Source organism: Manis pentadactyla, chromosome 1, assembly GCF_030020395.1.
Source record: "Manis pentadactyla isolate mManPen7 chromosome 1, mManPen7.hap1, whole genome shotgun sequence".
NCBI lineage: Eukaryota > Metazoa > Chordata > Mammalia > Pholidota > Manidae > Manis > Manis pentadactyla.
In genome coordinates this window covers 189,631,880-189,646,480 of record NC_080019.1, presented here as the reverse complement: position 1 = coordinate 189,646,480, position 14,601 = coordinate 189,631,880, and the positions used below count along the sequence as shown (strand labels likewise).

The 14,601-nt window shown below is 48.1% G+C and overlaps 1 protein-coding gene across 3 annotated transcripts in view; it reads left to right on the top strand.

Annotated features, from left to right (window-relative positions):
* The window catches only part of VPS26C (VPS26 endosomal protein sorting factor C), a 48,509-nt gene that overhangs the window by 19,475 nt on the left and 14,433 nt on the right, over positions 1 to 14,601 (top strand). Inside the window, exons 2-4 of one of the 3 annotated variants that reach the window (XM_036899233.2) lie at positions 5,040 to 5,183; positions 6,330 to 6,479; positions 11,872 to 11,952. The exons of 1 other annotated variant lie outside the window; for it this stretch is intronic. In XM_036899233.2, coding sequence (XP_036755128.2) covers positions 5,040 to 5,183; positions 6,330 to 6,479; positions 11,872 to 11,952 — 375 coding nt within the window. The remainder of the gene's footprint in view (positions 1 to 5,039; positions 5,184 to 6,329; positions 6,480 to 11,871; positions 11,953 to 14,601) is intronic. One more of the 3 variants, XM_036899236.2, reaches the window with a different exon arrangement.

Below are 14,601 nucleotides of genomic sequence, written 5' to 3'. Positions count from 1 at the left end.
CAAGGATTCTTTCCTTTTAGAAGAATAATTTTACTGAAATCTTTTTCTTGAACATTCCCCATTCATTTGCTCTTTCAATATTTTAAAATCATAGCAGTAAATATTTGTTTTTACCATTATTTTATTTTTGGGTTCATTATGCGTAAGTTGGGTGTTGCATATTAATCATTTTTTGGTGATTCATTTTAGGTCATCCTAAAATTTTCATTTAATTTCTTTGAATTTTCTCATTTCTGTCCTATATGTATTTTGTACCCCAATTTCACCTCCTTTTCTGGGATGATTTTAGATTTTGCCTTCCACTTATTTCCTAAGCTTTTCTTATATTTTTATTTCTTCTTGCTGCCTCACCGTTTCATCATCCCTGAGCTCTTACAGCTCTGTTTGGTGTTTATCCTCTGTAGAAGCAATTACTTCATTGCATTTTAAAAACTCACGGTGAAGTTTATATTCAGTTTTCACCTGCTTGATAGCAGTTTTTGCTGGGAAATGGTCGTTTATTCATCCAGTAAGCATTCGAGTGCATCTACTCTTGCAATCGCTCTACCCTTGTAGAGTTCACATTCCAGAAGCACAGAAAATAAATAAAGTAGATCATTACTTATGTAGGATCTTAGAAGGTGACAGTGCTACAGAGGAGAGTCAGGGAGAGGGAAATGAGTGCTGGGGAGGGCTCTGTTTTAAACAGGGTGGTCAGGGAAGGCCTCACTAAAATGGTGGCATTTGAGCAATGACTTGATGGTGACAAGGGAGTGTATTTTGTAGAAAAAAAAAGGTTCATGACCCTTGTTAGGTATGGTGAAACAGGCTTCATCCAAGAGGGGTCTGCTGGGATGGTGTTGGGACCTCACGTGGAGCCCTGCAGTGGGGAGAGAGATGGGCTCAGCTCCAGGAACCTCAGGGGCAAGCAGGAATCAGTGGCCAAGCAGCAGGTGGGTGTCAGCGGAAGGAAAATTACTGAGAGGGAACATCAAGAGTGAGGGGAACTCTGGCTAAACCGACCTAAAAGGATTCGTGTTGACGGCAGGCCTGGGTGCTCAGACCTCACCCAGGGGTGGTAGGGGATGAGGAACCATCAGGGATGATCTGACAGACTTCACACAATCCTTGCTACAATTGGATAATGCAAAGATGAACACAGATATAAAAGTTGAGGCCTAGTTGAAAAAGAGCTCAAAGGAGGCTGTGTCGTTTGGTTAAGGAGAGAGTCTGTGTCACAGATCATGCAGGCGTCCAGAGGGAGGGCGTCCGGGTGGAGGGAGGAACGTGTGCACATGCCTGAGGTGGACCGTGCCAGTCCGTGATGGGGACGGGTAGGAGATGAGGTCTGACCCGTCAGGGAGAGGGACACATGCCCCTTTGTGGGCCAGGAAATGACTTTGGCCTTTACCCTGAGTGAGAGGGGAGCTGCTGTATGTCAGCAACATGATCTGTGTTGTGTATTCATGACCCCTGCCGAGTTTCTCTCTCCCCTCCCCCCTCCCTTCCCCCCCTCGCTTGTAAACCTGTTGTAGGTCCCGTGCCCCTCGGCTGGTTCTTCTTAAAGTCTCCTTCTCGTAGGATATGAGTCTATTCCTAGACCAGGCTGGTGAGTGTTGATGTGTCTTTAATCCTTGCTTTACTTCTGCCCATGAGATAAGCAGCTGGCAGCAGGGCTTCCTGGTGCCAGGGCCTCCCTGCCCTGCCCCGGAGCCCTGCCCTCCGCCAGGGGCGCCCCTTGGCCCCTCCTAGCCCCAGCGTGGCCCAGCGAGCCGTCAGCTGCTCCCAAAGACCCTGCCCAGGCCTCCCAGCCCGGCCCTGCTCCCTGCAGCAGCTCTACCACCTGCCTCGCAGTATTTAACTGTCTCCTGGCTTTGCCGAAAAAGGAGTTTGTGGTTATGCTTCTTGTTCTCTTGGGTGATTTCCAGGAAGCTGGGGGCTGCTGACTTGACGCCACTATCTTCAAACCCAGAGTCGTAATTACGGGTTTGGTATTTAATTCCAGAGAACAAAAAAAGAAAAAAGTTGTGCAGCTAGGTGGTAGCGTTTTACGTCTGGAGAAGACACACTGAGAAAGCGCCGTCCCTTCCCGTCCGCTCACCCTGGAAGCGGAGTCTGCGGGGAAGGGCTGCTGGTCCCAGCCGGGCCTGGACGCGGGGCGTGGGCGGCTGCCGCAGGCCTTCCCCACCCGGAGCCTGGGGGCGGGGGTGCCTCGTGGCAGGCTCTGCGCTGGGGGTCTCGGGGTCGTGTCCCCCGGCACGGCCAGTGTCCCAGATGCGGGATCGAGGTGTCGGCACGGACCCACTCGGACGCAGCCCGGCGGCGTCCCCAGGAATCAGGTGCAGACGCTGGCGTCCGTCACCTCTGCCTGCTGCACACACAGGGGTGTGGGGCCCGCATCTCTCCGGGCTGGGCTTCCCCTCTTCCCCAGGCCAAGGCCTCCTTGATGATAGTGACGAAAGCTATGGCTCGTCTCCCTCAAAATTAGCACACGTGCGTTTTGAGTTGTGCGCCCCGTTTCCAGGGTCCCCTGCTGTCCAATGTGGGCCTCGTTTTGAAATCATGGCCCCCAGTTGCTTATTGCATTGGGGGAATTTATGGTACCTCCAGAGCCATAACCTTACTTTCTCCTTGTTGAGAGTTCTAGACCGAAGACTGAGGGGACTTTGTGAGCGAGGTCTGGGGTTTTCTTTAATTTCAGTTGCTCAAGTTCATGCTACCCTCCTTTGCTAGAATCAATCAAGAATTACCTGGTACAGCTATAAATAAGATGTTTTATGTCAATTATGTCTTAATAAAAACCCCAAAAATAATGAGAAATGATCTGCTTTCTCATTGTCTGTGTCTTAACTCTTTCTTGACCCATCTTCTGTTTCTGAAATTCCGGTTCCTTGGGGCTACAGCAGGACTCATTCTGTACCCTCCTTTTGTTGGGAGGAACTGAGTACACCTCCGTCTCATACGGCTGCCTGTCTTGCCAATTGGTTTCAGCCCTGGGAAAGTTCACTATGGATTCAATGTGACCAAAGAAATGACAGTAGAACGTTCTTGGGGTGAAAGGGTTACACCCAACTTTATTCCCATGGTGGCAGGTCAGTCACTAGAATCCTGTCCACTCAGAGCAAGTCTGCATGCAGCAAGCCGGTCTCTGCCTCTGGGCCCCTCTGCCCTCTGAGCCATCCTCTGGGCCTCTGTCCTCGGTGCTGCCACCACTCCAGCCTCTGCTCTGCTCTCCTACAGCCTTGCAGCCGTGCCACTGTGTCACCCAGAACACTGGGCGGAGCTCTTTATATAGAATTAATAGCAACATATTGCCCACACGTGTGTAGTGAGCTAGCCAACCAGGGCCAGGTGATAATCCTGGCCACAGGAACTCTCATCTTATCCACAATGCCTAATTAATATACACATACTGTATTAATATTGTATTCTCTGCTACATTCTTTCTTAATTCAAGGAATGACAGGAGAGTCCCTTGGGTCATCAAATATTTCCTCTGCTTGCTTCCAAGGTACTTCACTGCTTTCTCCATCCAATGCCACAGGGAGTGAGGAGGGAATGGCTTCTGTTGATGCCATGACGGTAATGTGCCCGGCTGTGGTCACCCCACGTCCTGGGCCCAGGGCTGAATGGAAAACAGTCTGATTATAGGAACAGCACTGTCCCCAGGGTCTGTTGTGTTAATTGGTAAAGTTCATGAAATTATTTTGTCACATTTGATTTCTGGGACATACTAGTCAAGTAAATTTTTTAAAAATATATTAGTGAATTTAAATGTTTTAAAAATTAGATTTCTTTTTATTTGGGTTGTACAAAATTAATAGAACTAATTTAAATTAAAAAGTTAAATGATTTCAGATAAATTTTCATTTAAATGTGTTTATGTGTTTTTTATGGGGGGGTGGGAAAAAACGCAGAATATTGAGCACATGTAAGGGTCCGAGCCTCTTCGTGCCCCCAGGTCCATGGTATGAGGAACTGGTAAAAGGTCACTGGGCGATTGACTGCAGGAAATGAAAAGCAAACAGACCTGTGAACCAATAAGACAGACTTCTTTAAATGCTTTGATCTTTGGGCCAGTTTTAATTTTGCTCTTTTTCTTTCTCTGGTTTTGTTGGCAGCGGTTTTCTGCCATTATCCTACCGTCTGACCGCAGTCCTGCTGCATTTCTGAAGGGCATTTCAGAAATGCGTTGTTTTCCCTTTATTGTGGATTCTTTCCACTCAGGTTAATGCTGCTGAATCCTCTCAACTTCCCTCCCTCCCAAACCCCTAGAGCATATTGAGACTCTAGAATCCTCAGAGGCAGGAAGAAACTGCCATCGGTAAAGAGCTAATGTCCATATTCTGTTGCTCAGTAACCGTCTTCATGTAAGTGGATAGCTGACCTGCCGTGAATCTTCCGTAAATGATTTCTGAACCAGGGAGATGGAGGCTCAATGGTCCCCCGCATGAACTGGAACATGCGGGTGGGGCTGCGCAGCCTGCAGTTGGATTGCTGGTGGCCTTTCTATTATGTCGGTGGCCCCCTCATCCCCTACTCAAGCCTCTCCTCAGTGAGGCTTTGCGGGCAGAGGGGACACCAGGCTGACAGTGTGTCAATTTTTCATGCATTTGAAAATGTATAGTCATTTTGTCCCTTGGCATAATTGAGAAACCTAAAGAAAAGGGCTTTATTTTGTTGTATTCCTCCAGAAGAGGGCTCCTGGGTGATGCGGCTGTAATTCTGCAATTGGCCCCAGGCCCTTCTCTTTGCCCTTTTGAAATCAGACATGTGTTGGGATTCTCCCAGCCAAGAATGAAGACAGACACGTCTGGACGGCCATGATGAATGAGTCCCCCCACTCCACTGGGCGCCCCCCTCAGTGTGTGGCCAGCCCTGCCCTGCCATGCCCTGGCCAGGCTTTCTCCATCTTGGCATCCAGGCGTCTGTCATAATAAAGTGCTCACTGCATGTCTGCATCTTTGAACAAATCGGTGGTTAAGGGGACTTAGTTTTTGCTAATAACAAGGTGAGTGAAATAGCCCTTATTAATAGGACTGGTGGCTGTCCCCTGCTAGGAGATGGTCTCCGGTGTGGTGGTCATATCTGGTAAGGACTCAGTCCAGCACCAGGGAGTCTCTCTGACAGTGGAAGGAACCGTGAACCTGCAGCTCAGCGCCAAGAGTGTGGGTGTGTTTGAAGCTTTCTATAATTCTGTGAAGGTAAGCATGCTTAGGTTGCACATTTTTAATTCATTATTCAAATGTTTGTGGTGGTTTTTACTTGCTTCTGGCTTTGCTGCTGTTCTTGGTCATTATTTTGCAAAGTATGGTAATAGTCATACTTTTAATACTCACTGATCAAACCAAAGAAATAGATATTTTGACTCTGAATTTCTCTGAACTGAAAGCCTGCACATTTTTGACCTACCAAGCAGGATTAGGAGAGCCATAAGTGGGCAGGTCTCAGCCGTTAAAGGGACCAGAGCTCTTCTGAGTTGTGCTGTGGCTTCTGGCACTTACCTTCCTGACACAGAACTGTTACTTTAACTGTGTACATTGCTGTGCAGGCTGGACATTCAGGTAGGATGCAGATGGAGCCTGGCCATTCTGTCCTTCTTGTCATTCAGGGTAGAGTTCTGTGTTCCAGAATGTAAACTCCTTTTCTATGCTTATAGTTTCCTTTTTCCCCAAGGACATATTAACTCTTTTGAGTTTTGAGGGGGAAGGAGTCCAGAAGAAAGACTCAGGGCCTGCCTGTGTTTTTCCATGATTTTCATACTTTTCTCCATTAGCACTTAGAAACTCACTTCCTGAGTGGGATTTCTCAGGGTGAGGCTAACCAAGGCTTAGAGCGCCTTAGCTACTGAAGGTTAACACAGCTGCCTTCTGGCGGGCTCCACGGTGGGGCCCGTCTGCGGGGAGGCCCTGGTCACCGCCCCCCGGGGGAACTGCTCAGTGCTGGGAGCGGGGTGGAGGGAAGGCCCAGGGGGCTGCGGGCGGCAGGGCAGAGCCACCGCCCTGGAGTCGAGCACAGGCTGGTCTGGGGGCGGTCTTCCTCGCCAGGCCCCTGACGTGCCGCCTGCTTCCCCATTCCAAACATGACGAGGTTGGGACGGTTCACTGCAGTATGTGGGGAGAAGAGAGGGAACACTGGCCCAGTCCCGACTGTGCATCGAACAGCTGAGCGTGCAGCACTGCAGAACGGACCATTACTGTGCCAGAGGACTGGGACTGGCTCACCCCCAGGTGCAGCGCTGTAGCGTCTGGGGCTCGGGGCTCGGGGCTTTCAGATTTTTAGTAGACACGGTGACTTTGTAAGTGCATCTAAAAGCACATGCCGATGGACTGAGTTGATTCTCTTTACAGCCTATCCAGATTATCAACAGCACCATTGAAATGGTGAAGCCAGGAAAATTTCCCAGTGGCAAAACAGAAATTCCTTTTGAATTTCCTCTGCACGTGAAGGGTAACAAAGTTTTGTATGAGACCTATCATGGCGTGTTTGTCAACATCCAGGTGAGCCTCCTGATCCCGTGCAGCTGACTTCTTAACTTCCACTGAACAGCTTGTTCTGTCTTTCACTGAACGTTCATAGGTGGGCCCAGGAATTGAACACTGTATTTCTAGCTGAGACCTCCCAGGTATATCCTGTACTGATTTCTCATTTCGCCCCATGTAACTCATTACGTATGACCATTATTTTCAATAGGAATCTCAGAGGACCGATGATGTAGCTCTGTTTAAAAATGCCTTTGTTTCTTTCGCACTGTGTTCTGGCCACGTTGACACTGCGGGGGAGCTTTTATTATTTGGTGATAGATATGCCCTCCCTTCTCCTTGGCACCCACGTGAACTTGTCTGTTTTGTACATATAAATATCTCTTTGTTCAATACCCAAAGGCTACTACTTTAACATAGGCTTGTATTCTTCATTGAACAAACCTTGTAAATGAGGGGGAAGTGGATTTATGGCTTCCTGTCTACCTCTCCTAGTTCAGGATGTCTCTCCCAGTTGCTATTGTTGTCTTAGACACAGTTTGGAGTCATGACTCAGAGCTGGGGAGCCTTTCCTTTATCCCACGGAAAGAAAGGCACCTCTGTGACGGCGGTCTTGCAGCGGCTCCCCTTGCTAGACAAAACGATTTTGTCTTACATATGTGCAAGAGCACTGAAACTTAGGAAAGTTTTTAGTTTGTTAAGATTCAGCTGAAAATTTGGTCTTGATAGAGACCATCCCCTATTTAAAATATAACACTTTTAAAAGAACAATCCTCAAAATACTTGTGAGAGTTTAACTAAAGGTTTGTCTAAGTTTCATGAATTGCCTGAAATATCTGTCGAGAAGAGACATGAGTAATGATTCTGTAACATCCTACAACCTTGGTAGGTAGGGACTAGAGGGGGTGAGGATTTAATAATACACGTAACTGTTGTGTATTTGAAACAAATGTAAGACTGTATATTAATGATACTTTAATTTTTAAAAAAATGTGAGTAGTATGATGTACTCAGGTACAGTAAATACTTTTCAGTAAGGAAAAAACATGTCTTGTGCTTTATTCGTACATCTGTTTCAGGCACCGAATATACTAAAGGCTTGGAGGCCTGGGACAGCCTGTAGGAAGTAACAGTAAAGACTGGAAATAGTCCAGATTCAGAGGAAGCTGCGTGCATAGACATGCAGATTGCTGGTGTAGACACGTGAGCCTCTCGCCATCTTTCCACACTGAGAACACTTCCTCCATGAAAGAGCAAAAATGCCTTTTTAGCAAGACTGAAAATACCTCAAAGGTTTCATTTGAAAATTATTTTTATTTTCTTTCCAGAGTCAGCATCAGCTTGCTTTAGCTACACAGCAGTTTTTTAATACTGTTTATTTAATAGCATAATAGCATAAGCGTGGATTCATTAGAAGCTGAAAAGGGTGACACCAGCTCTTCACTGTCATCCTGCTTGTTACTTGGGCCTGTATTCATCATTCTTCATTCTTGTTAAACGATTCATTTGTTTCAAATAAGGTTGGAAATCGCATCCTTTTCCAAATGTTGTCAGAAAGGCTGGCAGGTGTATACAGAAACCCATGCACTTTTGCTCTGCACGTGTGTAAGAGGGAAGTGATTTCAGATGCAATAGGAGGAAGGGAAGCACTTCAGAAAAGTGGATGATCCCGACGCAGGCGTTATTTCGGTCACCAGATTTTACCCCTGGAAGGTAACCTCGGAATGCCACAACTGGGAATTCTCTGCCTCCCCAGGTTATCTCAGTTTTCTAAAAAGGAAGATATTTCTTCCCACCTTAACCTCACATTCCTGAGACTGTGTCGCCCTCACACTTACCACCTACATTCAACATGTGTTAGAATTTTGCCATCTTTGTTTAATCTGTATTGATTTTTTTCCTGAATCATTTCAAAGTTAGTTACAAAATCTTGACACTTCATCTCAAAATACTTCGATCACCATCTGCAAAAAGGAAGGACATTGTGCCACATGATCACAGTTAACATGTTCACACCTACACAAATCAGCAGGTCTCAAATGCCACCGAATTCCCTGGTCAGGAGTTACATTTGTCGCATCCTTGTTGGGAAGTGCACCGCCTGAGGGAAACCAGCGGGATGGTTTCTGGCCGGTTTTCCCTTGTCCTGTCACTGAGCATCGGTTTCAGGTGGGTCTTTTTCCAGCCTCCTGTTGCACAGGAGAGCAGGTGCCACCCAGAGAGGACAGTGACACAGCCACTGGGGCCTCAGGAGGGCCCACTGGCGTCACCCTCCCGGGTGCCCCTGCTCACTGTGGCTTTTTGGAGGACTCCAGGGTGCTACTTTTGGTAGAAAGTGTTGTTAAACTTTAATAGCATCCTCTTCTCAAATGATACAGGTGTAGAGACATTTTTCATTTATCATTTGAATTGTGTTGATGACATAACATAAAAGTAGTGCAAGTCCTAAGCCAGAGAGAAGGATGGAGCGTGTAGCCAGTGCAAGTCCCCCGCTCGCAGGGGCCAGGGTTGCTCGCTGCCTCCTGGACGGAGGGCCGGGTGCCCTGGCTCTCATCTCCTCTCAGTCCTGCTGTGTTCGCTTCCCGCCTTTACTGTCGAGTGCTGCATGCAAGAATCTGTCTCTCCTAGTTGTCCTTTGTGCAACTAGTTCTTCTTTTACAAGTTATTGACATCATAGGCAAGTTTTATTATGTTTGTTCTACTCTTGTAGGCATACTCGCGAGATTGTACACTGTAACACCACATGCAGCAATAGCGGTGTGTCTGCTAAAGTCGTGTATTCAGAATTAATCCTTTTTCACACTTAAAAACATCCTCCCTAGGAGTCGGCCTCAGATCTGTGGACAGGTGTGTTCTTTCTTCATTCCTGTTCAGGTTGTGTTTATTGCCAGTTGAAAAAGATTGAGTCTCACACCTCCTTCTGGCACTCTGCATACGTCTGACCGTCCTGACGCTCTGTGACCTCCCAGAGCACACACCGCCTGCATCCCTCCTTAGAAAGGGGAAAAGATCACAGTAAAGTGGAGGGACCCAGGGCTTTGCAGATTGGTTGGGCTTGACTTACAGTATTGCCTAGGGGTGCAGAGCATGGCTTTTGGTGACAGGCATGTGTGAACTCAAATCCTACCTCTGTGGCCCCGAGTACCCTTCATGACCTCTCCTGCTGGGGGTTAATGAGGTCTTGGCATGAAGTGCTTAGTTAGCACAGGACCTGGCACAGAGATGTCCTAAGGAAATATCTATCGTTAACGAATTCATGGTGACTACCCGTGTGGTATGCTAACAATTCTTACATTCGCAGTATTAGAATTGAGATGGTACACAGAAAGGGACTTAACACAATTCCTCGAACTTAATGTCTTTTCTCCCTTTCTCCCACCCCCACTTATCACCACCAGCTGCCTTCTATGACTGAGTATTAACTTTCACACTAACACATTTAGTGACCAAAAGTTGATGCCTGTTATTCACACCCTTTCATTTGCAAGTTGTAGGAACCCGGCTCAAACTGACTTGACCCAAAAAGGGACGTTGTGTCATAGAACAGGGAACTGTAGGGGTTGCCTGGTGTCTCGGCCGGGCGCTGGGCCAGCCGTGTCTCCAGCTCAGCCATCTTTGGGGCAGGCCCCACTCGCAGGCAGGCCATCCCCTGCCACGGCAGAGCAGCAGCCAGCAAGCAGCTGCAGGCTTGCCATCTCCCGGGTGGCAGCCCAGCCAGAGGAATTTGCTCCCATGGTCCCAGCAGTGGTCCTGGCCTAGTGGTCACTTCCAGCGCCCAGCTGGGGTGGGGGGCGGTCAGCCCTGCCCAAACCCTGAGACTCAAATTGAGGAAGGGGAAGCTCCCCCTGGGAAAGGAATCAGAGAGACCATGCAAGCCAGAACAAAACAGGGCCACTCCAGACAGCGCGTGCGGTGTCCAGGAGGAAGGCGGTACACATGCATGCACACACATGTATCACACACACTCATACACACACATACATATGCATGTAGAGTACCAGCCCTCACTGAGCTCATCTGGTTGGGAGACCAGATTTGAAATCTTGATAGAGAATATATACGTATAAAAAGACCCTTGCAGATAAGGGATAATGCTTTAATCTCCCAGGAGTGCCTTGAATAAATAGTAACTTCATGTTTAATGTGACAGGTTGTTCATGACAATGCAGTTTCTTGATTCAACCATGAATTTGGTCCCAGTTATACGAATTACTTTAACATAATTCTTAAGTTTTCCCCTGAGTGATTTAAACACCCTGCTGCAGAATTGTATTACCAGTCTCAGTCCATGGACGGGGATGTGCAGGAGCAGTCTGAGGTTATAGCCATGCTCCTGGCTCAGTGACCGGCGGTGCAGCGGGCTCGCCCCCTCAGGCAGAGTAGGGCCTGTCCTGCGGCCTGCATGCCAGCAGAGGCTAGTTCTGAAAACCAGCCCTGGGACAGCAGAGAAACTGAGCGCAGCCAAGGTAAAGCGAGGAAGGCTACATTCCTTCACCGCCCCCTTAGTTCTGCAGGCAGGACATGTCTGTGTTGGCAGACGGTGGGGCAACAGGTTGAATGAGACCAGCCGTGAGTCCAGCACTGTGGAAGCTGGCTGGTGGCCCTGTGGGGTGTCGCTATGCTCTTCTCTTTGCTTTTGTGTGTTTGAATTATCCAAAATAAAAATTTTAGGAAGACTTTCTTCTTTAGTCCTCCTTACAGTTAAAATGCGGAGGAGCTTTAAGGTGCTCTGGAGCCCTGGGTCTTTGAACGCCGTCTCTCCATATTCTTTCTCCTCCTAAACGGGCAGCTCACAGTGCAGGCCTGACACGCTCTGCTCCGTCACCAGCACAGGCTGTTGCATGGACAGTGCTCAGCGCGAGCGGCCTCTAAAGTTGGTCTGTGAGGTGCTAGGTGCAGGTCCAGGGCCTCTAGGCCTCACTACATGTTTTCTAATCCTTCTGAAAAAATAGCTGCCATTTTCCTAGGAGCTGCCAGGTGCCCTACCCTGTACTGAGCAGCTACCACGTTATGTCATGTGGTCCTCACAGCAGGCAGGGCTTCATGTCCCCATTTTACAGAGGCCCAGAATGTGGTGGAGAGTGTCTGGGCTGGCACACCAGCATGGGTGAGGGGCTGAACCAGCTTCCACTCTCAAGGGCATGCCCTTTCCAGGGTGTCACCGTCGGGCTCCCCGTCACGGGTGAGATTGCAGCTTCGGTCCAGCTACCGGAGGCCCTGGGAACAGGCTGAGGAGTAACCTTACAGTGTCTTCTGTGTTTTGTTTTTGTATAGAAATGCCTTTAAGCAGTAACTCCCACTATGCTGTATGTTTTCATGTAACACACAGTTTCCTAAAATACGTTGACTGATGCGTCTCTCTGAACATCATCCCACCGACCTAACTTCTCCTCCTCTGGCCTTCCTCCAGTACACCCTGCGCTGCGACGTGAGGCGGTCTCTGCTGGCCAAGGACTTGACAAAGACCTGTGAATTCATCGTTCACTCTGCTGTAAGCTGCACCTGGGGGCTCAGCACCTAATAACAGGGTCTTTGGTGGGGTCTGCGATCCGACCCAACCTCCAAGCTCGTGAGGTAGCCTGGTGCTGTTTCCGGCTGCCGGGAGAGACGCCAACTCCTGGGTCAGAGGCAAGGGCCCCTGTTGCTCCCGCACAACCAGCGTGTGTGTTGGTCGTTCCCATGGCCCAGAGCACCACAGGTGAAGCCCCGGGCCTGGGCGGGTGCCGCCCCCGCAGGGGTTGCGCCTCAGCCGAGGAGCAGTGACCTCGGGGCCCCCTTCTCAATAGCAGGCAGCGAGAGGGCCTGTCCTCTGTTTCAGAGGGAGACATCACCTCCCCTCTCAGGTTTGCCACAGCAGCCACAGCCCAGGGAAATGGCCCAGCTTGGGGCCCTCCACACTGGGCACACCCACGAGGACACAGGGGATGCTCAGGGCCAGGGGGGCTGCTTCTCCCAACACCTTCTGCTAATATTCTGCAGTGACAAAATGTTATTAAAAATGTCTTTCACGTGCCAACCTAGGGAACTGGATCACCCTCCCCCACTGCCGCAGGCGACTGGGCAAACACAAGCCGTCATCCCCTGCAGCCCATCCGCACAGTTTCCTGCTCACCACACAGAACCTAGCAGTGGCTGGCAGTGCCACCCTAGGGGTGGCACATGGTGACAGACACTCATGCCCACAGCATTGGACTCCCTGTGGTGCTTGGGCCTCTCTGGATCCTGATTATAGAGCAGCTTCAGGCCTGGGCCTGCCTTCCCCGGGCTGCATGTGCCCACCTCTGATTCAGGGCTGGTCTCGCCCCATTTATCCAGTTCTCTCCTTGAATAGCTCCCTAGACTAAAGGTGTGGTACATCTGGCTTTGTTTTGGTTCTGAGAAGCAAAGTGGGGTTCCTGGAGGCGCCTAGGTGCACAGGGCCTGGATGTGGTGCCTGAGCAATGCCAGAGCATGTGGCGGGGCCTGCAGCTGCCAGGGGTCCCCAGCTGACTCGGGAACACCGCTTCTGAGGGCCTCCCGGAACCAGAAGAGACCTGTGCTCTAGGAGCGCGTGGGCTCCGAGGGCTGGAGGCTGTGTCCGGTGCTGCCCAGACTGGGCAGACAGCAGAGCCACCAGCTTTTCTTGACTGTTTGCTTAGCACAGCCTCTAGCCTTCTGGGCATTACAGGGCCTGGCATCCCGGAACCCCACACATATCCCCCGGGTCTCAATAAATGGGGGCTTGTACAGAGCTACAGGTGAGGCAGGTCAGTTTTTGTGGAAAATTTGCAATTACATTTCCTTTACACTATTAGGAAATGTCCATGGGTATCTTTAAGTAATAATTAAGTATAAACATGAAAACTTAAAGCTTTTGTGGGTCATATCAGCAAGATCACTGATGTCCTTTACATAAAACATTTTTGAGACTTTGCAGGACTTCTGACACTTGCAGTTTCTCTGTTATTGAATTTTTAATAATCACAGTGTTTCAGTGTCTCTTATTGAGAAAACATGTAAAATATGAAAATGGTTATCTTTTTTGGAAGTTATGTGATTTACTTGGATTTTTTTTTTTTTTTTTTTTTTTTTTGTGAGGGCATCTCTCATATTTATTGATCAAATGGTTGTTAACGACAATAAAATTCTGTATAGGGGAGTCAATGCTCAATGCACAATCATTAATCCACCCCAAGCCTAATTTTCGTCAGTCTCCAATCTTCTGAGGCATAACAAACAAGTTCTTACATGGAGAACAAATTCTTACATAATGAATAAGTTACATAGTGAACAGTTCAAGGGCAGTCATCACAGAAACTTTCGGTTTTGCTCATGCATTATGAACTCTAAACAGTCAGTTCAAATATGAATACTCATTTGGTTTTTATACTTGATTTATATGTGGATACCACATTTCTCTCTTTATTATTATTATTTTTAATAAAATGCTGAAGTGGTAGGTAGATACAAGATAAAGGTAGAAAACATAGTTTAGTGTTGTAAGAGAGCACATGTAGATGATCAGGTGTGTGCCTGTAGACTATGTGTTAATCCAAGCTAGACCAGGGCAATAAAACATCCACGTATGCAGAAGATTTCTCTCAGAACGGGGGGGTGAGGTTCTAAGCCTCACCTCTGTTGATCCCCAATTTCTCACCTGATGGCCCCCCTGCGACTGTGCCTGTCTTCGGTTCTTCCTCCCTTGAGGAATCTTACCCGTCTCTGGCTAACCAGTCATCTTCCGGGGCCATACAGGGAAATGTAAAGTTGGTAAGTGAGAGAGAAGCCTTATTGTTTGAAATGGTTAGCTTTTTATTTCTTTGCATATTTATGCCCTGTAGCTTCTATGCCCAGCATTTATCTTGAGGTATCTTTACCACTTGGAAGAATTATGATACTCGGTAAATTTGATATGAGGCACGAATTCTATTTAAGGGTTGTAATTAGGAAGGAAGAAGAAAAGCTACAGAAGTAGCAGGCAGAAGAAAACATGGGAAGATTTGATTATTTCTTTGACATATCTTCTTGTAGAGTAACTTCAGCATGTATAGGTTTTAAGCTACTACTTAAATTGCACACACACATTAACATAATAGGAGTATAGTTACATAACCAAAGCATATCTGTAATTACCAGCCATCTCCAGTGAAACCAAGAAAAC